Source organism: Mus caroli, unplaced genomic scaffold, assembly GCF_978045245.1.
Source record: "Mus caroli unplaced genomic scaffold, Mus_caroli_1 scaffold_8, whole genome shotgun sequence".
Taxonomy (NCBI): domain Eukaryota; kingdom Metazoa; phylum Chordata; class Mammalia; order Rodentia; family Muridae; genus Mus; species Mus caroli.
In genome coordinates, this window is record NW_028227263.1 from 10,426,818 (window position 1) to 10,448,445 (window position 21,628).

General features: G+C 47.0%; 1 protein-coding gene across 2 annotated transcripts in view; it reads right to left on the minus strand.

Annotated features, from left to right (window-relative positions):
• Nucleotides 1-292: 292 nt before the first annotated feature.
• Nucleotides 293-21,628, minus strand: part of Dock1 (dedicator of cytokinesis 1) — a 502,179-nt gene continuing 480,843 nt past the window's right edge. For both annotated transcript variants that reach the window (XM_021168435.3, XM_085841214.1), the window contains exons 47-52: nucleotides 21,338-21,475; nucleotides 15,219-15,364; nucleotides 10,463-10,661; nucleotides 6,669-6,822; nucleotides 5,432-5,583; nucleotides 293-1,484 (exon numbers count right to left, since the gene is read on the minus strand). In XM_021168435.3, the coding sequence (XP_021024094.1) occupies nucleotides 1,389-1,484; nucleotides 5,432-5,583; nucleotides 6,669-6,822; nucleotides 10,463-10,661; nucleotides 15,219-15,364; nucleotides 21,338-21,475 (885 nt within the window). In that variant the 3' untranslated portion in view covers nucleotides 293-1,388. The remainder of the gene's footprint in view (nucleotides 1,485-5,431; nucleotides 5,584-6,668; nucleotides 6,823-10,462; nucleotides 10,662-15,218; nucleotides 15,365-21,337; nucleotides 21,476-21,628) is intronic.

Below are 21,628 nucleotides of genomic sequence, written 5' to 3' on the forward strand. Positions count from 1 at the left end.
CACTCTAGAGTTGAGGTTCATGAGAGACCCTTCCTCAAAACACAAGGCAAAGAGCTACTGAGTAAGAAACATGACGTTTAGTTCTGACCCCTATGTTCATACACAGACATGTGCACTCATTCACACAAGTGCATGAGTGTACACACACACACACACACACACACACACACACACTTACACACACAGTTAAGTTTGAGGAAGATGGATAGGTACATACATAAATATGTGTTTTTTCCTTAAGAAAGCATCTATATTTTATGTTAAATGGTTAAAAGAGGCCAGCCACCAGGAGTCCTTTTTAAATAACATTTATTTCTCATTTGTCAGTGATTAACTTTGAACTCTCCTAGAACAAACAGTATCATGATCAGAGTGAATAAAAAAATATAGATGATCAAATAAAATATTAGGTTATACAAAGTTAGTTTTTTTTTAAACAAACAAATCATTGTCCACCAACATTTTCAGGACCTTGGAAATCTGGAAAACAATTTTGCGGGATTTAGAAAACAAATATTTCCAGCAGTTAAACATGAAGAAGACACACTGGGGCTCGTTTTCAGAGACCTGCTGGAGTAAGTGAGGGTGACAGACACTCACCGGAGCTCTGAGAACCACCGTATATACAAATATTCTGTACACACAGAGAAGCCACCCAATTAAAACCACCTCTGGTGGTATAGGGGCTCATATTTTAAAAAGAATGAAAATTCACCTTCCTATGCTCATATTAATTTTCCATTTGATCCAGTATCCATAATGGTGCCTCTACTCCATATATTAATATCTCTTTAGTAATCGAGAGATATTCCTACTTTAAATTATGCCACGGGAAATTAAGATCTTCTCTGAAGGGGTACACTTAGCTGCTTGATGTCAGCTGAAGTGACACTCCACCCCAGGAGTCACACTGCAGGTATATCAAGGATAGGGGTTGAGCAGTCAGCCCTTGGGGGTGAGCTAAAGTCTGGGTTGGAGAGGATCCTTACAAGGTTACTGCATAGCTTCTCACAGGAGTAGGGCTAGGGAGTTTGCCTCATCCCTCCTGCTTGGCTAACTCACATTGGACAAGCTCTCTGCAAATGAATATAAGTCATTTGGCACAAAAGGAAAGAGTTTCAGGGCAAGACTGAGGCTATCAGAAAGGCTGACATGCTCTGCGTCCCCAACTTCAAAAAAAAAAAAAAACCAATCCAGACTATGTATGACTTGGCTCCATTCCCACTGTGCTGAGACACTTCAGGCCTCTGGTCCCGTGGCTAGGATGGACCTCTTTCCAAGAAAAGCCAATCACACTAAGGTGAAGCCTCCCAGGGCCCGGAGGAGGTCATCGGCAGGCACGGCAGATGTAGGAGAGAAGCAGGAGGATAGCCTTCTCCTCCCAGGATTCACTGCACGATCCCAGAGTCCACCGAGGTCTGCTTTCGGGTCGTCTTCGGAGGGGGAGGAGGTGGTGTTTTGCTGGGCAGTGGAGGTGGCTGTTGCTAGGAAACAGGAGTATGAAGAAACCATCGCATTACTGGTATCCTCACTGAGAGTCTTACTCGGCATAGAAGTGGGAGGTCCATCTGAACACTTAGGATAGGCACTGACCCTCGCCCTGCCCTGTGACCTGGCTCCACCCTGCCTGGCTTGGATCCAGCCTGTTAGCTACCCGACCCTGGGCTTCCCTGCAGCCACGTGGTTTTCTGATGTCTGAATCTATGTGCATCCCCTGAGAAGCATCATTGTTTGTGGTTTTTAGATTCAGGTGTTGTCACCCTAGCGTCACCCAACCAAAGGACAGGTTCTCTAGGGTGTGATGAAGAGATTGTCCCTTGCCTTCTGAATGGACAGCCCAGATCGGTCAGCAAGATTTCTCTTGAAAGTAACGTGCTATAAATTGTGGGTCATGTGTGGCTCTCACTGAGGCTGGGAAGCAGCCCAAACCTGGACCATCAGAAGCCATGGCCATAACTGTGGGAGAAGGAAACTTTATGAACAGAAGCAAGGGACTGGCTGGATTGGTTCATAGGCAGCAAAATGCCTTGGGTTCTGGGTACAGCTTTATTGTAAATGCCCCCTCCCTTACAGACTCATGTGTTTGAACACCTTGACCCTAGCCAGTGGCACTGCTGCAGGAGGCAGTGCATCATGAAGATTAGAAAAATAACTAATAGAACATATCCTCCAAAACAGGTATCGATCACACAGCTATGAACCCTCAGAAATTCATACGGTGGCACCTGCTGGGTGTCAATGACTCAGGGGGCCACTGCCCTACTGCTCTAGGGACCCTCATGACCATCACAGATGCTGAAAAGAGATGCCCAGGTACCTAAAGACAGGCTGAATGAGAAGATGCAAAAAAGGGTGGACTAGGGGAGGTGGGAGCCACCACAGGCAGAAATCTCAATGAATGTTCAGTCGCCAACACATGATGACAGGGCTAGAGTGGTAGTCTCTCAGCAGAGGCTGGGGGTGGGGCTGAATGTGAGGGAAGTTCTCAAAAGCAGAACCATGACATAGGGGTCTCTCACTCACTGCTTCAGTTTCCTCCTGGTTCACAGACAGGTAAATATACATTACGCTAGTGCTGAGATCCAGAAGGAAGGAGGCCGCCATTTTACAGGGGAAAGCGGTGGCCTCGAGAGTTGGTTCGGTTTTGAAGTTCTTGTCACGCAAGCAAGGGCCTGACTGCATGCCCATGTCAAAAACTGGGCACAGTAGCACAAGCCTATAACCCCTGCCTGAGGGCCAGGAGGATTCCTGGGTGCTGCTGGGCAGGAATCAGCAAAATCCAGGTTTACTGGGAGGTCTTTCTCAAAAAAAAAAGGAGAGTGATTAAGAAAAGACACCAGATGTTAAACCTCCAGCTCCCGTGTGCAGATACACAAATGTCCATATGTACTTGCACACACACACACACACACACACACACACACACACAGAGTCTCCCCCAACCCCCCAACACACAAATCAAGGAGAAAGTAATGAGTCCATTTATAAGTCTCTTTTAAGGTTAGTGTGAACTGTGAAAAGAAACACTGATTTGACGGCCTGAGAACATCCATCGTAGGTGTGTTTGCAGGTGAAATCTATAGTGACAGTGACCTCCAACAGAGGGTACCTGCAGGTAGGACCACCAGTCTCAAGAAGTCACAGTGTTAGATGCCAGAGGCATCCTTAACATCAAGCAGGAGAATGTTGGATTTTATCACCATTAAGTAAAATGATAGCTCACATGGCTGGTCATATGAGCCGTTCTGAAATGAATGACAGCTTAAAATGGCAACAACTAGAGATAGAGTCACTGACAAGCCCAGGGCCGATCGATGAGAGTGACGGGAGGCTATCGATCACCTCCCGCAGCAGATGAACGATCATTATCCAAAAACGGCTCTCAGGGCCTGTGCAGAGGGACGCACCTGAGAGGATGCCTTAACTAATTACGACACACTAACCACCGGCCTGTCATCCAAACTTGAGCTCAGGCTGCAAATTAAACCAGAAACAAATTGCAAAGAGAGTTGAGTAATTAATCTAATTGAATTTGCACCCGCTTTATAAACCGGAGCAGCTAGGGCATGTCGGTCCTTTACTTAATCACAGGCAGCACTGACAACTTAGGACACTGGATCTGTCACCCCTGCATGGATGCGAGACAGAAATGGCCTTGATCACACTTCCAAAGTTCAGGGTTTTCAGATTATAGGAGGACCTGGGGGATATTTCTGCTTCTCAAATAAAATATGGATATAAGCAACTCAACAGGCTTCCCTAAGGAAGTGGAGGTCCCCTTACCCTAGGCCCCCTGGGGTCTCCTTTTGTACTAGAGAGGTCAAGTTCACATTCCAGTAGCTGCCTGAGCCCTCTAGCCTAATAGAACACTCCTTTCTCCAGGGTCAGCTCCCTACTTTAGCTTTAGAAGCACCACTTGTCCCTTGCATGTCACAGAAAAAACCTTAAGAGTGAGTTTAGTTTCCTTTAAAGAACAATCAGACACACAGTTAACACACAATCTCTTCCCTCACTACTTTCTTTTTGTATGTGCACACACCTGTCTGATCTGTAGATGTTTAAATACGTGCTAGTGTGAATATTTGTGTATGAGCACCTGTGTGGCAGCCAGAGGTCAACATCAGGCATCCTCCTCAGGCTCTCTAAGCTTTCACTGAGCCTGAGCTCACTAATTTGGTAAGCATGACTGGCCAGGGAGCTTCAGGGACCTTCGTGACCTAGCACCTCCCTAGTACTAGGATGACAGGGGCCTGTCCGCATGCCTAGCACTTTTACATGGCTTCTGGTGGACTGGGACTCAGGTCCCTTGCATGATAAGCATTTTACATACTGAGCATCACCCCAGACCTCCCTCACTGCTTTCACAAGGGAAGAAAAGAGGTTTGCAGAGCACCCAGTAAAATGCCTCCCCAAGAAAGAAAAAGAAAAGGCATGGAGAATTTATTTTTATTATGACTGAGGAAAAAGCAATTCCAGTGCCTTGTGATAGCCAGCAGCAAATCTCACTCCATCAGGGGTCTCAGGGGCTCTGGTGGCCATGCCATTACTTTATGGAGGAAGGGCATCAAAAAGTATGGCCAGCTGTACAAACATAGACTTGGGTGTTTTACTCTTCAGCCTAGTTCATTTAACTTTATAAGGCCATGAATAATTGTGTCATGGGAATGGGGACTTGGGAGTAGACATTACTGTTGTGATTGCATAAATAACACTTGTGCTTCCTCCCTGAGTTTACCTTCTCTACTCACTTTTGAGCATCACAAGAGGATGGGTCAGGGCCACAGCCTCCCAGCAACGCATGACCACAGCTGTGAGGACCCAGTGCAGTGTGGCATTTAGGACCCTCTCTACCAATGCATTAGCAGGCAGGCCTGAGGCTGCTAAGCAGGGAGTGCACTAGATATGATTAATGACTTTAAAAAAGTGTCTGGTGGGGACCAGTGCCGGGGTTCACGCTGGCTGCTCGTGAATACTGCTGGAGTAAGCCAGGCCAGAACCTTGAACCAAGACTTTGAGCAGCACTTGAGGGCTGATGAAACAGGGTGGTGGGGTATGCAATCTGCACCAATGTGGACCCCTGCTATGGACTCTCTAAGCAGCAAGAGTCTGTGGCCACCAGGGACCTGTCAATGTGAGGACAACATTGTCCAGAGAACCTAGAGGGCCAAAATGGGGAAAACAAAGGAGGCTTCCCCTATGGAACAACACATCTCTTCCGTGCAGTCAGACAGACCTCTTGGCACCAAAGCTGCTGGTAGTATTAACAGCTCAAAGACCAGCATCCATCAGGACAGCTTCAGAGCAAAGGCAGCACTGTCTGGGAGGTGGGGCTGCCTGCAGCTAGGGCTAAGAAACAGTATCACAGAGCATGCATACCTCAGTCCTGGCTTTGGGCAAAAACTAAAGTCTCATGGTTTTAGATCCCACTTACCCGTTGTGGGGGAGGAGGAGGTGGAGATGTGGGTGAAACCATCAAATCCTGGTTTTCCATCAGATTTCCATAATCTGCCATGTTGCCTTTGAGGGGCAGAGGGGGTGGGACATCAGCCGCATCCATTCCCATCATGCCGTTCAGCTCCAGACCTGGAGAATGGTGAAATGGTTACAGAGGGATCAAAAAGTCAAAACAACACAGCGAAGGGTAAAAGAGGAGTAGAGAAGACAAAGAGTGGGATGCTTTCCTGGTAGAATGTTCTAGAAAGGAAACAGAGTGCTAGAGCTTGAAGCAACGTATCAACTGTGTAAATACGACTGTCTGTGAGCCTCCTTCTCCTTGGTGGCCTCCGCATAGTTGGTGCGACAAGGCTGTGGCTTTATGGTAAGTCTGCCACAGTTGCTATTGGGAGAGCTCACTGGGTAGAATCTGGTGATGGGGCACACAGCCAGCTCACCAGGGCAATCCGTGATTGTAGGACAGGAAGAGGCTGGCAGCTGCCTTCCAGAGCCAACAGGATATGCCACAGGTTGTTAAAGCAGACAAAACTGGCTGTTTGTAAACAGAGGGGAGATCACAAAGGCGGGCTAGCTTCATCAGCCTTTGCTGATGCTCTTGGAAGAGAGAAAAATGGACACTTTCACTGATGGGTATGGTTTGGGAGTTTTTAAAGTAGTCAGTTGTATGATAAAAGGGAAATGACAGGGTAGTCCAGTGGTGAATGTAGAAGCCTTGCTGTCGAGCTGGGACAGCAGGGGTCCCCAGGAGTGGCACTTGAATACCTGTGTCATTGCAGTAAAGCAGATGTGATGTTAGGTCCTGCAGTGTGCAAGCCCATGGTGGTTACAGGCTGACAGTGCTGTGCCATCTGTCAACCCTGGTAGACATTTCTAGGCTGTAAGCAATGACTTTTTCACTGTTCCTCCCACTAGACACGGAGCCCCAAGACCCCTGAACACATTGGTACCCTGTGGCTCTCAAGACTCCTTTTCAGGCAGGAGCTCTGCTCCTGGGTTGGGTGTCCTGCATTTTATATTTGTTGAGCTCTGCCACTGAGGATGGATTTCTTTCTGTGTGAGATGTTTGAAGTCTAGATTTCCCACCTCAACCTGAGGTGACTTCTTCAGATGGCACATGCCCCTCTAACTTTCAGTCTGCTGCTGGGGAAAGGGTCCTGAACAAAGGGCCACAGTCAGGGGGCACCTTAAGGGGTAACACCTTAAGTTCCACTTACTGGGCTGAATGCTGAAGCTGAGCTTGGCTCTTGGTGTGACTGGAGGGGGCGTCTGCTGGGAAGACGGCGATGCTGGAGACACAGAGAAGCGCCTTTCATTTCCAATGACATTGATCACCTGGCTCTTGGGTCTTTGGGGCCGCAGGGGACTTATCTACGTTGAGGGACAGAAAGAACAAAGTTAAGGTTTGTATGGACTGGCTGTGTCTTCTCCAAATACCTGTGCTGAAGCCCTGACCCCAGTGCCCCACAAACCCATCTGGGTATAGGGGTTTTGCAAAGAGCCAAGTTAAGATGGTATAAGCATGAATCCAATGAGTCCTTATAAACTAAGGGGGTCTGAACAGCATGCAAGCAGGGAGAATGTCATAGGAAGACAAAAGCAGAGGTGGGGTACCCCTGCTGCAAGCCAAAGGACACCAAAGATGGCTAACCAATCCAGAAGCCAGGGGAGGTGTGGAACTTAATTTTTTACCTCCTTAGCAGGGGGCAACCCCATCTACACTTTAATCTTGGACCTGTAGCTTTTAGAATTGGTAGGGAACAACTTTCTGTTGTCTGAGTTGCCCATGGAAAGGACAGTACTTTGTTCTGGCAGCCTGTCCCCACTAACACAGAACTTCACATGAATCTTCAAGCCAGCCTTTGGGAGTAGCCTAGCCGGGAGCTTGCTATGAAGCTAAGATGACCTTGAACTCCTGATCATGCTTATCTCCATATCCTGAATGCTGGCGTTACAAGTGTGCACCTCCATTGCACCACCACGTGGGGTTTAGGAGTTGTTGGGGATTGAACCCAAAGCCTCGTGCATGCTAGGCAAACACTCTACCCACCGAGCTAGGACCCTAGTCCTCTATAGGCTACTTGACCACAATGCTAAAGGGGAGGAGTGCAGCTGTGAGCTATCTGTGTAGCTAGTGAGCGCACCCAAGGATGCCCCCAAAGGATCAAACACGGAACAGAAGTCTGGAGCCTCAGCAAAAGGACAGGAGCCCCTTTGCCCCTTGTTTAGTTTCTCCTCTGAGCTGTTATTGCCAACAGGAGTTCCTTTTCTCTCCTCCTCTTCCTGGCCTTGGGCTTTGGGGTGCACTTGACTTTTCTTCACCTGAGCCCTTTCCCCTGTTTGTAACATCAGTCAATTTAATTTGTATATTTCTTACAGCTTGCTCTCTGATCTTACACATCAGGGAACACCAGCAATTACAAAATATTCTGAGGTAGGATTATTCAGAAATGTTATTAACTTGGCGGAAGAGCAGAAGAGGCTGTCTCCCAGAGGGCCTGGCCTTGGTGTTTCAGCTTAATCCTGGGGCAGAGTGGGTGGGCTGAGGTGGTTTTTACAGGGGTGGAAATGGCAAGAGCCAGTGAGTCACTGTAGCTACCTTAGAAGAGACCCACAAAGCCAGCCCAGACTGGAGCTACTGAAGCCAGAAGTAGAAGTGATGTTCCGGGCAGGGAAGAGGCCCTCAGATACATGCGCATCACCTAGCCTCAGCGTACAGATCAAAATTATTCTGTACAGAAGGTGTGGGTACCATGACCAAGTACTCTGTGGAAATGGAGAGTCCTCAGAGCCTTGCTGGCTCCAAGCCTGGTTCTCTCAGGAAGATGTGCTAGGAGCTGGTGGAAGAGGCTGAGGCTGTCAGGTGTTTCTCTCACTTCTGAGCTTCTAACACAAAGCTTCAGGAAGATTTCCAGGGGAAATGTAAATGGTAGCCTGAAGGCCCAGCTTGGAGAGGCTCAGATAAAGGTCAGGAGATTGTTAACCATGCAAATCAAGAAGGAAGCCCAGCCCAAAAGGGAAGAGGGAAACCCTGCAGAGGCAGGAGAGAGCAGGTTACTCCTGTAGGTCTATGGAGGGCTGGGAACACTAGCAGCATCCGCGTCCTGAACACTAGGGGGTGCTACAGTCATCATGGAACATGCAGTTGCTTTCCAGGATGACTCCTGCCCAGGGGACCACACCAACACCTGTGCCTGGAAAGAGGCCTCTGCTTGCATAGATGCACTGTGGTTGCACCGTGCCTGACCAGTGGATAGGACTCTGCTGTTGCAGCCCTGGTCACTGTGCCTTGAACCCCAGGCACCTACTGATGGCAAAGTCAAGGCTCTGGGCTCTGACCTCGTGTAGTTCCTGTGACCCGAGAGGCCCCCATATGGTTTTGCACCTGGCCCTGTCATCAGCAGGTGTTGTCTCAGGGACATGGTCATCATTGGGAAGGACAGAAACTGTCCTGCACTGGCTCAGCTCTGTCCTTGGATTTGTCCTTACACAGTTCAACTGTGGTCCTTTCTGCTACTTGGCTCTATGTTTCTCAGGCCCAGTTTCAATATCTTAAAACAGAGCTTAAATAAAAATGTCTGAAGGACTGCAAAGTGCCTGACCCTGAGTAAATATGTCCAAGAAGGAAGCTGAGCCAACTAGTTAGGATGCTGTGTGCCCGGAGAGATCTCAACTTGTGGGGGTGTCTGGAAGCCCGGCTTTCTGAAACGGTGAGCAGAAAACACAGAGTGGTTGATCATTTCATGTACAGCCTGAGGCCCAGAATCCAGGCATTTAATGCCAGCCTTGACCAGTGGGCCCAATGCCCTTGGCCACTAGCCTGCACAGAGCCATCAGAGCCTGGGTCCAGTGAGAGCACATGTCCACAAGACTGAGAGGCAACGGCCTTCTCGAGCCATGCTCTGGCACCTATATCTCTGCCTACCACCTTGAGTAGAGCAAGCAGCATTTATATGACAGTTGTTGGTACTGGGACATTCTCGCCGACATGTTTTAGTATGGCTTACAAAGAAGTGTGCCTCTGATGGAAGGAGGGATTTGTATGGGTGGGACTGGGAAGAAAGGAGGAAGGGGGACTGGGATCAGGATGTAAAGTGAATTAAAAAAAACTATACCTTGATCAGCATTTTGGTGAAACTGCCCTTAATCCCAGCTGAAATGGAGCTGCTGCCCAAGACACATGATCTGGCTACTTTCCAGTCAAGTGCTATCCGTGTCTAGGAGAAGTGGCTCTCAGATTATGTCAGTCTGGACACTGATGTATCTGTCTGTCTGTCTGAAACATTTTCTACCTCATTTCTACATGTAGACCCTAAACACTGTGGTGTGCTTCTGGGATGCGTAGGCTCAAGACTCATTGTGGGACAAAAGCGCGCTTACGTTTACTTTATTCATTTGTATAGGCATGCATACATGCCTATGTTTGTATGTATCTGCACATGTCATGGCATATGTGTGGAGGTCACAGGGCAACTTGTGGGAGTCAATTTTCATCTCCCATGTGGATGCAAGGGATCAAACTGAAGGCATCAAGAACAGAGTCACCTCACCAGGCAGAAGCTGAGCGGATTCTAACCCTCAGGCAGTGACTAAGACTTAAGGATGCTAGTCAGGAAGGGGTAGGGAAGACATTTGCTACCCATGAGTGAGTACAGCTTGTGAAAGCAGTATGCTTCTGTTCTCTGAGGTGCTAGGACACAAGGGCACCAAGTCCAACAGAGCTATAAGGAGCCTAGACACATGAGGTCCCTGTAGGGGACTGACCTGTCCAGCCCCTCTAAAAGAGGATAAAGGCCAAGACAGCATGTGCCCTTAGAGAAAAGACAGCACAGCTCTGTGTCTCTGACGGTTGGGTTATTTGAGGTCAGAGATGAAAAGACCTCGGGCTTTTAAGTTGCTATATTTTGCAAAAATTCAATAAAATCCAACTGACAGCCCTCTCAGTTAGATGCAGAGCCTAGGTGGGTCCCAGGCACCCCTGCAGAGCTCTTCCGATCTACAGTTAAATTACCGTTTCAGAAAGGATCACAGCCTCAGACTGCTGCAGGGAGCTGTCAGCGGGCTTGAATTCCTTATCAAATATCTCTTGGTGTTTGCTGTTCCTTTTCTCCTTCTTCTTGTCCTTCTTCTCTTTATCTGGATCGTCCTTGTCTAGCTTGTCCTGGGACCTGGAGTGCATCTTCTTCGGCAGCAGAGGCTCTAGCGCAAATCTGAAAGAAATCGGTATCTAAAGCAATGTCTTAGCAGGGCAGCTACTGCTCTTTCCCCAGGCAGAGATATGTAAAGTCAGGCACCATGCACCAGGCTATCTGGTAACCACAGACTTCTACAAGGAAAGGAATGGTTCAAAGAGAGGGGCAACAGGGGTCTTTGGATGTATTGTGACCCATCAGGAATGATGTCTGAATCCTAACAAAGCACCAGGCTAGAGAGGTGGCTCCTTTGGTTAAGTGCTTGCTACACAAGCACAAGGACCTGAGCCTGCTCCTTAGAACTGACATGAAAAAGCCAAATGTGGCAGTGTGTGCTTGCTTCTTCTAGGTGTGCTGGCCATCTGGCTTAGCTAAATTAGTGAGCTAAAGGCCAGTAAGAGACCTTATCTTAAAAACCACCAAGGTACTAGAGCCATAGCAGTAGTACTTGATCAGGTCCTTCAGCCTTCATGTGTACATACTGCCCTTGGACATGAGCACACACTCAAGATGCATGCAGGAACACACAAACTGCCCTCCCACGAATGCACATATGATATCTGCTGGAGGAGATAAATACCACAGAGTGCAAGAACTGTGTTACACACATGTGGCCTCTCCCAGTCTAACAGAGCTGTGGGATGGGATTCATTGGTGAGCTGTACATGCAATTTAAATTGTAGTGGTGTTGAATCTGAGCATAGATTACCAATGGCCATTAACATCACCAAGAGAGAAAGTCAGCTGTGATGTGCCCCTGATGGGAAGGACCTATTGTCACCTATAAGGTTAGCTGGACCCAAATCAAACCTGAATTACACCAGACCTCTAGATTCAACTCCCAATTCGCTGATAATAGGGAGGACAGACACACATCAGACAGCATCTATACTGCAGGGCACAAAATCAATACGATCCACTCAGTGCAGATACAGAAAGGTAAGCAATTTGGATTTTTCAACAAATTACAAAGACAATGACAGTTTTTAAAAAGTGGATTGTGAGACTTAAGGAGATAATTCCAACCAAGAGTATGGTGAGGGCTTCATTCAGTTTAGCTTCAAACAAACATTAAAAAATGTGTAGTAGGGCCAGGGAAAAGATGTGGTGTGTACAGTTCTTGCACAGCTGTGAGGACCTGAGCTCAAAACTACAGCACCCACGTGGGGATGGCTGTGATGCTGCCCATTGTAATCCTAGCACTTCAACAGTGAGATGGGAGCAGAGGCAGGAGAATACCTAGAAGTGCAGGGGCAACTAGGCTGCTGCACATAGTGCTGAACAACAGAAAGAAACCCTATCTCAAACAAGGTGGAAGGTGAAGACGAGCAGGGGAGGTGCTCCTCTGGACTGCTACATGCCTGCAATGGCATGTGCATGCCTGTATGCATGCATGTAAACACACACACAGACACACAGACACACACATGCAAGATAAAAATAATAATAAAATAAAAGCACGCATATCAAATGAGAAATTGTTATGAATGTCATCATGATTAGGAATTCATGTCAATTATCTTACATGATGTTAAAGTATACAGCTACGTTTTCTAAAGGGGACTCCTCATCATTTAGAAACTCACATGGAGGATCAACAGGTAACAAAATACGACACTTAAAACTTGCTACAGAATAAAGATGAAGTCAGGACTAGGGGGAGATACAGGTGGAAACAAAAGGGGAAGGTAGTTTATAATGTGAAGGTTGGCTGCTGGGTAAGGCATCCTATAATAGTATTTAGTCCATACTCAACATGCCTGAAAAATTCCCAAAATAAAACTATTAAAAATGACAGGTGATATACACATCAACTCTTGTCTTTGATCATAAAGGCTTGGCAGTCTGAATGAGAAATATTTCCCACAGACTCATGTATTTAAACGCTTGGTCCCCAGTAGGAGGTGCTGTGTTTGCAGAGGTTATGGACTCTTTAGGAAGAAGTATGCCCCGGGGCAGGCTTTGGTGGTTCATAGCCTTGACTTACTTCCTATTCTCTTCTCTCTCTCTCTCTGCATCTCTGTGTTTCTCCCTCTACCCCTATCCCCGCCCTCTGCTTCCTGAGTGCAATGTGATGGCCTCCTGCTGTTGCTCTCCTGTCTTTCCTGCCTGGTGTCACACCTTCCTGTTCATGATGACCTCATTCCTTCCAGAACTGTGAGCTAGCCTCATCCTGCCTTCCTTGTTAATTTTTTGTCAGGGTATTTTATCACACTAAGACAAAAGTAACTAAAATAAAGGCATTCTGATCTATCCGTCCACCTGTCCACCTGTCCACCTGTCTGCCTATCTATCTATCTATCTATCTATCTATCTATCTATCTATCTATCTATCTATCTATCTATCATCTGAACTTGAGACAATTTAAATAGGCAAAAGGCAAATTTATGGTTGCCTTTGGAGCTTGGGAAGAGACCTCTGCAGTCTGTCTGGGAGAGCATTCGAGGAACTCAAGCGAGCCAGGTACAGTGCTTTGGCTTTGGAGGGACAAAGCACTGCAGTCAGGATGGACTCTATCCTGCATGTCACCTGTACCACTCGATAGTAAGCCTCACTTTGTCAGTATTAGTCAGACAGCAAAGCCTGGCAACCCAAGAATGAGCACAACCCTGGGCTCTAATAGAGACACTTTCCAGTTAAAGGTTGAACAAATGCCTCCTGGGTGAGCTGACTGTAATATACCACTCTATCTAAAACCTCTCCATCAATTTCCACCTAACCCCTGCGTTCTCGGGAATATAAAACCCTTTTCCTAACTAGCCTGGGGATTCTCTTGAAGGAAAAGCTGCATGAAATTTCTCTAGCTATCTTGTTCTAAGTGACAGGCACAGATGATTTAAACACCTCGAAATGTAGAATTTCCATATGAGGTTGGCCTAAATAACAGACACTGATAAAAATTACTGTTAAGGAAAGAACATGGCTAGATTTTGCAGTTCTCCATCAGGTGCATCAACTGCTGGCAAGAAAAGGCACTTAGAACTGAGCGGCCCCTGATATTCTCTGGTAGGCTGTGTCTGTATACAAGGACCAGGAGCCTTCAGGTTTGATAGTGACAAACTGTCAACAGAAAGGGCTAGGAGAAACACACCACTGTGCAAAACTAAACGCTCACAGGTTCTTCAATGATGTATAAACTGTATGTAAAATTTTCTTCTTTTTGCAGAAGAAGAAATTCTACATGGTTTGTCACGTAAAAACAACAGGAAAATACAAGTATCAAGGTGGTATTTACAACCATCTGAGTTAATGTTCAAACCACACTGAGGGCTCATGAATTAGCTTGTAAACTAGCAGGTTCATGCCCGCTTTCAGTTTTTATGCAGGGCTCTTTAAGATGACCTCACAGGACATTATACATGCTAGATTGGGTAAATTCAATGCCAGAAAGTACAGTGGCTGTTGCTGGGGTCTAAAGGAGTGGGGTACAAGGTTTAATGGTGTGAGGTTCAGTTTGTATAATGAAAGTTCTAGGAGAGTGTACAGCATGGTGACTGTATGTATACTTACATATTTAACAGTGTTTTTCTTTAATTTTAATCAGTATTTATCTGTTGTGTGCATGTACATGTGTGTGTGTGTAGAGGACAACTTGCTAGAATTAGTTCTCTTTTTGCACATATGGATCTCAGGGATCAGACTTGGCAGCAAGTACCTTTACCTGCTAAGACACCTTGCCTCCTCTTAAAGGTGGCTTTAATGATGCAACGAACTATAATTTAAAAATTGGGGAAAAAGAATGTGATTTCCATTCTGCAGGGTAGCCAAATAAAGTAGAAGAAAGAGAGTTTTTCTCACAAGTATTTAACTTAAACAGAATTTCTCTTTAAAGAGTAATAAATCTGGGATGGAGAGATGGCTCAGCAGTGAAGAGCATGCACTCTTCTTGCAGAGGACCTGGTGTATGTAGTGGGTCATTTTTTTGGAGGGGGGGTGTCAATTCAATTCTAGCACTCACGTGGTGCATTAGCCACCTGCAAGTCCAGTTCTAGGGGATCTGCTGGCCTGTCTGGGTACCAGGCATGCATGTGGTGGATCTATCTATCTATCTATCTACACACACACACACACACACACACACACGTATATATGTATGTATGTATATATGAATGTATGTATGTATATATATATATATATTATATGTATATATGTAGGTTAACACTTGTATATATATAAAATAAAAATAAATATTTTTAAAAAGTAACAATAAACAATTTAAAAGAAATAAACAATTTTGTGCTGTCTTTCTCTTACACACACACACACACACACACACACACACACACGAGTTATCCAGTGATATAAGCCTGGCTCTGGCAGTTGGCATGGTTGGGATCACAGAAGAGTTGAGAAGCATTGAGAATTAAATGCTCGCTAGAGTTTTAAGGTTTGGCAGACACCTTTCTGGCAATGCTACTTAGAGCAAGGTCACAGTAACCACATAGTCAGGTACTACCATGTCTTGGAGACTCTCAGTTTTCAAAAGAGCACGACCAGGATTGCTGCGTATGGATGGCACCCTATGGGGTGTCCAGCCGTCCCTACCAGGATTCCCGGCTGCTGAACCCACTCACCCATCAGAGCCTGGCCTGGAAGGAGTGCTGTCAGAGGAGAAAGAAGAGACGGAAGCCACTGACAGGGGCCGGGAGGATGATGGCATGGTGAAAGACCGTACCATGGAACGTGGACGGCTGCCTCTCCTGTCATCCAAGCCTGAGGGCTGAGAAAAGAAGAAGACAACATGTTAAGGTCCAGGCCACTGTGGTCAGATCTCTGTGCTGAAGGACCATATGGGACCACACTTCATAAACTATTTCTTTTCTTGTTCTGAGCTGAGGGGAAAAACAATGAAGACAGTTTCCACATCTTTTGAGACCTGAATTAACGGATAAGAATTCCAGAAAGAACCTCCTTGGCCTTTTTATTTTAAATATAAATTTCCTCTCCTAGACAAATCAACCTGTCCTTCAGTGGGGTTACTCACAGGAAGTTTAAAGCACAGTGCATCTAGAATGTGACTAAAAATGTGTAAGATCTTTGTATGACCTTTGTCCAGCTGCCCAGTAATACCTGAGTCAGATGCCCAGACTTACAGAGCTGTTTGGCTCAAAGCTCTCACTACAGAGGCTGCCTCCTCACAGTAGAGTCGGGTCTTCTTGGCTGAGCAAGGGTGATGGAAGAAAGGCCTGGGCCAGGCTGTGGGTCTCTCCTTTTCACACATTGTAAGAACATAGTCACTAGAGGGAATTTTCCAATCTCTCCCTGACAACTTGCTGTACATTACCAACCAACAAACAAACAAGCAAGCAAACAAAACACCCAACGTGCATTGGATACAGCATGTATCTACATCTAATTAGCTAGGAAACACCAGAGTACCTGAGCCTGAAGCCAGATGTTGGCACATCTGGACCACAGCTGCTTCACAAACGCTTTCTTTGGGCTGGCAGAAATCCCATGTCTGAATGTCACTCCTGTGTTGTATCAGGCTCCCCACAGCACCCTAGGATGCTGTTGGCATGTTATACAGCTAATCACCTACAGGACAGCTGGTTTGTGCTACAGTCACAGCCCTTGGAGGTAGCAAGGTGCTGATTAAATATGATGCAGAAAGGAATGGGGCTGTCTGCTAATAAAACTTTATTTACAAAATAGGCAAGTGAGCCCTGGTGCGGTGCAGGCCACTGGCTCAAGATAATCAGCGTCTGGGGTTTGCCAGCACAAAGTCTTGAACTTAGTGCCAGAGGGCACTTCCATGGATGTTGACTATGATTAATCAGCCATGAGGAGGAAGTTATAAGGTGTAGGGTGACTAGTAGATTCTCCCCATGTGCTAAATGTTTTCTACAGGACACCTGGAGAGTTGGTATTTACACCAATCACTCTGCACTCTTCCCATCCCTTCTGAAGTGCTGCTGGGTATGCAGAATGGTAGCTTGAACGGTAAAGGTTTCCCTCTGCCTTGGGCTAATCCCAGGGATGTAGGTAGCTATTTGTCCTCGTCATTTCCATTGATTCAGGGTAGAGTTCTGCCTAGGTCCATTCTGACTTGCTCCTCACCACCCAAGCCCCATCCTACCCACCCGAGATGCCAGTTACTCTCTGGTATCTTTGAGGCCAATGGGCCCTCAGCCTTTAACTCACTTTATGCTTTAAGTGAGACCTGGTCATATCTTTGGCCTTCTCAGATGCACACTGTCTTTGGCCATTCTTCTACAGGACTAGAGGTGGAGAATCAGTTGTTGAAGGTGCTTACATTTCTAAACAACCTCTAGCTGGGGAGAGACTGTCTTTCTGACTTTACTGCAAGCGTTTCAAGCTTGACTTTATCATTATCCATTGGGCATACTGGTTGGGAAAGAAAGGGAGGCAAGAAAACGTCGGGCTCTGCTGACTTCTGTAACTTGGGGGAATGCTGCCTTGTGTCTCACCACCACCTGGGCAGGGGAAGGAGAAGCCAAGGAGACAATGCCAAGCCAAGAGCTGGGAAGAAACTTGACCTATATGGTATGTGAGTGGGGTTGCCCTGGAACTCTGAGGCCTATTCCTGAGAATATCCAGTTTGTGGGCTGCTATATCTGTGATGCAGTGATCTTCCATGTACAGAAGGAGACCACTGAGGGTCATAGAGTACAAAGGTCAGACCAAGTCACCTTCAAGAGGACCATCCACCTGCTGTCAACCAGCAAGGGCTGGCACATAACCAATGTGTACATGCACTGGGATGTACAAGAGAAGGAGGAGGTCATGGGAAGGATCCTTGAAACAGGAGACAGGAGCCCTATTGGAGATTTGTATTTACAGGGACTCACAGAGGAGAGCTGTGGGTTCTTCTGGACCATTAGTCTAATTTCTTTATTGAGTAGAGGCTGAGAAATTTAGAACTAAGAGGACTTTCACTTGTTTCATCTGAACCAACTAAAATCTCATGCAAGACGAAAAGGTAGATCAAGGCCACACAAACAGGAGTGTCTTGCTGTCTGCCTGTTCCAGCCATAGGGCCAAACAGGTTAGGAGTAGAGTGTTAGAACAGGCTAGATTTTTGTCTCGTGCATCAACTGTGTGATCATATGTAAATCAAGGAATCACGATGAGCTTCTTTAAAGACATGCAGAGAGCTGTCTCCCCATTGTGGGTCCTTTGTAAAGATTAACAATGACTGCATATGAGGGCTATAAGGCTTGGTACAAGGTTAGTAGCAGCTTCCTTTGTCCTTCTCTTGTTGCCTTGGTATCTGGATGGAAAATTTATTTTGGTCTTCATAGGTAAAATGACTCTCGGGCCTTGCCCTGTAGCACCGAATTTTGCATCTTTTCTTTCTGGCTGAAGTATGTTTTTCAATCATAACCATGAATGTTGACTACACAATGAATCATGGTCAGGTGACTGGATTGAGGTGAGTTCATGAGGAAGGGAGAGAGTTAAGTGTATTTTAGTCTTTACCTGTGGACTGGAGACTCAGGCATTATGCTGCCCTGAAGGCAGCCATGTTTGAAGCCATGAGAACCAGTGCAGGAGCAGGGGCCTGGTCTGACTCTCCCTCCAGGTAAAGAGGCCCAGCACTGGGCTGGAGGTGCCAACAAAGCCAGTAGGGGATTTAGATGACTGGATGTTGCAGCTGATGGGTGTAGCACTGAAGTACTGGGCTGTGGGGTAGAGGAGACTCCCCAAGGGTGTAGGGGCCACCTGGAGAGAGAGGCTTGGAGTTCCAACCAGCACATGGTCTGAATGGTGGTTTGGTTCAGGTGAGGAGAGGGGTGGAGAAAAGAGCAGAGCCGAGCTAGGCCCTCTGGCCCCTCATCCGACTTTAGGAAGAGGACAGGAGGGCCAGGAAACAGATAAAAAGGTTTCATGTATATGGAGGAGCCTTCACATGCTGTGGGAAACAAAGGCAGAGGCCAGTGCTTGGCATTTCTTTTCTGGAGGTCTCTGGGAATCAGGAAGCGGTGTCTCCTTGGATCTCCAGAATCGAGAATATAGATGGCACAGAGGAGCCAGCGGGAGAGGCCCTTGTATTACACAGTCAGCGGGTGTCTAGTGCTTGCCTTACTGGAGCTTAGGCTGGCTTAGAAACATTGAAAAAAATGGTTTATGTCCTTTCTGTGGGTTTTTTTATATTAAATATGATTTTAAAGCCTATCCTTTTGGAAGGAGCATGATGTGATATCGCTTCTCAAAGTATTCTGATATGCTTGTAGGTTTCCAAAGTAGGTAAGGCAAGACAGGTGCCTTCCAGCCTGCCTTTATGACCACATCCCTCACAGAATGACAAGCTGCAGCCTGAGCCACTGCTTACGGCTGCAGAGCCTCGTTCTGGGCCCCAGGATGACGTAGGACTCATAAAGGTTGCTCCCTGTATCCTAGTAGCCATGGGGATAAACGCTCCCTGAATTCTGTCTCCAGATCATGCTCTGAAAGCCCCGCTGGGTGGGATGTCCCGTTGCCCCCACCAAGAGAAGCATGATGTATGAGAAGGTGATATGGAAAGTGCTTGCCTTTAGCCAATGATGGGTGCCAAGATACAAGGGAAACATGTCTGAAAAGACATCCTTCATCTGTACACATCCCCCATGTCCCCCCATCCAACCCAACCCACCACCTTCCTGCCCCCACTTTCCATTTTGACCTACACCCTATAGCATGGTTTCTCAGTGGTATTTCATAGCAGAGGAGGGATGTAAAAACTAACAGGCAAGATCAATAGGTTTCTTTAATTGTGGAAGAGTCAGTGAAGGATTGATAGAATAGGAAGCATTGAACTAAATTAAAAACTTGGAGGCTGCACAAGCACTTCATTCTTAGAGCAGCATGGGACTTGGAAAGAGCTGCCTTCTGACACATACACACACACACACACATAAACCTTTTGCCACTCAGCCCTGATGCTGACAAGCTGCAGGCTCCAAGCTATCAATAGCACTGCTCAAGGATTCTGTCTTGCAGAAGGGTTCTCCAAAACAGCAGGGGAGGCACCTTGTATCCTAGCTGTTTACCTGCAGGGGCTCCCACTGGGCTGTCAGTCTCAGGTTCTTATCTGCTGGGTTTACGACCAGAGTCCAGGCTCATGTCCTGCTGAGTCTGTGACAAAGCACTGACCAATGGGATTAGAGACACTGGCTCCGCCATGAGCTTGCTCAGTGGGGGTTTGCCTATAAGAGTACATCTGTAGCTCTCTTTGCATTGCTGAGAATCAAAGATGCTCATCTGTCACGCTTCTGACCCCAGCCCCAATCCGGGAAATTTTTAGGAACACATCACCAGAGCCATTCTGCCCCATGTTGTGAGCATAGCCTACTGCCCCTGAGTGGTGCGCCTGGCTCTTGAAGGCCGCTTGCCTTTCCAACTCGCCTTTGGTGCTCTTCTGTTAAGTGTATGCCTTTGTCTGCACTGGCCTCTGGCCTGCCACTCAAAACCCTGCTTACCTCCCAGCCTGGATCACTTCTACCATTTCTACCTCCTTCAGTGGCTAAGCTTTTATTTAGCAACAGTTTAGATCATCAGTAACCCATCTGCCCATCTCTTCTCCCTTCCGGGCCATGGTGTGTGTGTGTTCTGATGGGTGAACATGTATGCTGTCTACCTTCTATTATGAGACAGGATCTCTCACCTTGCCTAGATCTCTCCAAGCAGGCAGTACTGGCTGGCCAGTGAATTACAGGGATCTGCATATCTCTGCCTACCAAGCACTGGTATTACATGTGTGTGCCATCATGCTTGGTTTTGTTTTATTTTTACATGACATTAGGGGGATTGAACTTTGGTCCTCATGCTCTCAATAAAGCCATCATCTCCCTGAGCCTACTGGTCATGTTCTTAGGTTCCAGCATTGAGCTAGGCATTGAGTCCATCTCTAGGATACCATGAGTGCTACTGCTTGAGCGTTGCACAGCTCTCTGTGTATGGCATGTCTCAGGACATGAGCTCTGTAACCTAACCGAGTCCTAAGGGCCTCTGTGAAATTTCTCCACGACCCTGAGTACTAGGAGTTAGCCAGGCTCCCTGGTAGGTTGACAGACAGGGAGAAGGGCCATGGCCAGGTAATAAAGGTGGTAAACTTCCAACACTGGCTTAGTGCTCATCCACATGACCAGAGACAAAAGCCTGGTACTTTCAAACAAAGGACTTGCTGGCTTTCTCTACCACCATCAGCAGCACCCTCACCCTCACCCTCCACCCCAACATCCCGTCCCCCATAGACTGACTCAACAAGTTCAAGGCCTGATCAGGACACAACAACTGTGAACAAAACAGCCTTCCTGTACTTTCTCCAAATTGACCAACCCGATTTTAGAGACAGAAGACTCTTCAGAGACCTAAAAATCTCCTGCTCTTGAGAAGAAACTAGGTTTCTAGGTTCGAGTTCCCTGTCTGCTTCCCAGAGAGTCCTTCTCTCTGTGTGTCTGGTGCATATGTGGTTCTTCACCCACCTAAGGGCCTTTCTTCGTCTGCTGATTCTGTTGGGCCTGTTCGTGGTGTTCCAAGTTTTCTCCACTGCTACCTGTCAAACTCTAGATCTTCCCTTGCTTCCTTTGAATTCTTTAACTCTCCCTATCGAGACCTCCAGACTGCATCAACCTACACAGCACACTACTCAGAGAAGATGAAATTAACAAACCTCTTAAAGTGAGCTTGGTAAGGAGGCCTCAGCCCCTCCACTCCAAACGGACGCTCTTCTGTGGACCCACCCACTTACCATGGTCCTGACGCCATACTGCTTTTCCACTTTTTCCTTCAGTTGCTTGAAGCAGGCTTCCATGCGCTCGTGGAATGGCCTCAGCGCCTCTGTGACTTTGTCTCCATGAATCCTGATCCCTTCAGCCAAAAACGGAATCTGAAAAACACGGGGTGATGTTCCTGATTTGGGAGGGGAACAGGTCTAGACGGAGCAGTACACAGCAGGAGGTGGCAACAGCAAGCTGGTTGCACCTGCTTTTGTTCCCAAATCAGAGTGACTGATTAAACTCATCAGCACACAGGCCACCCT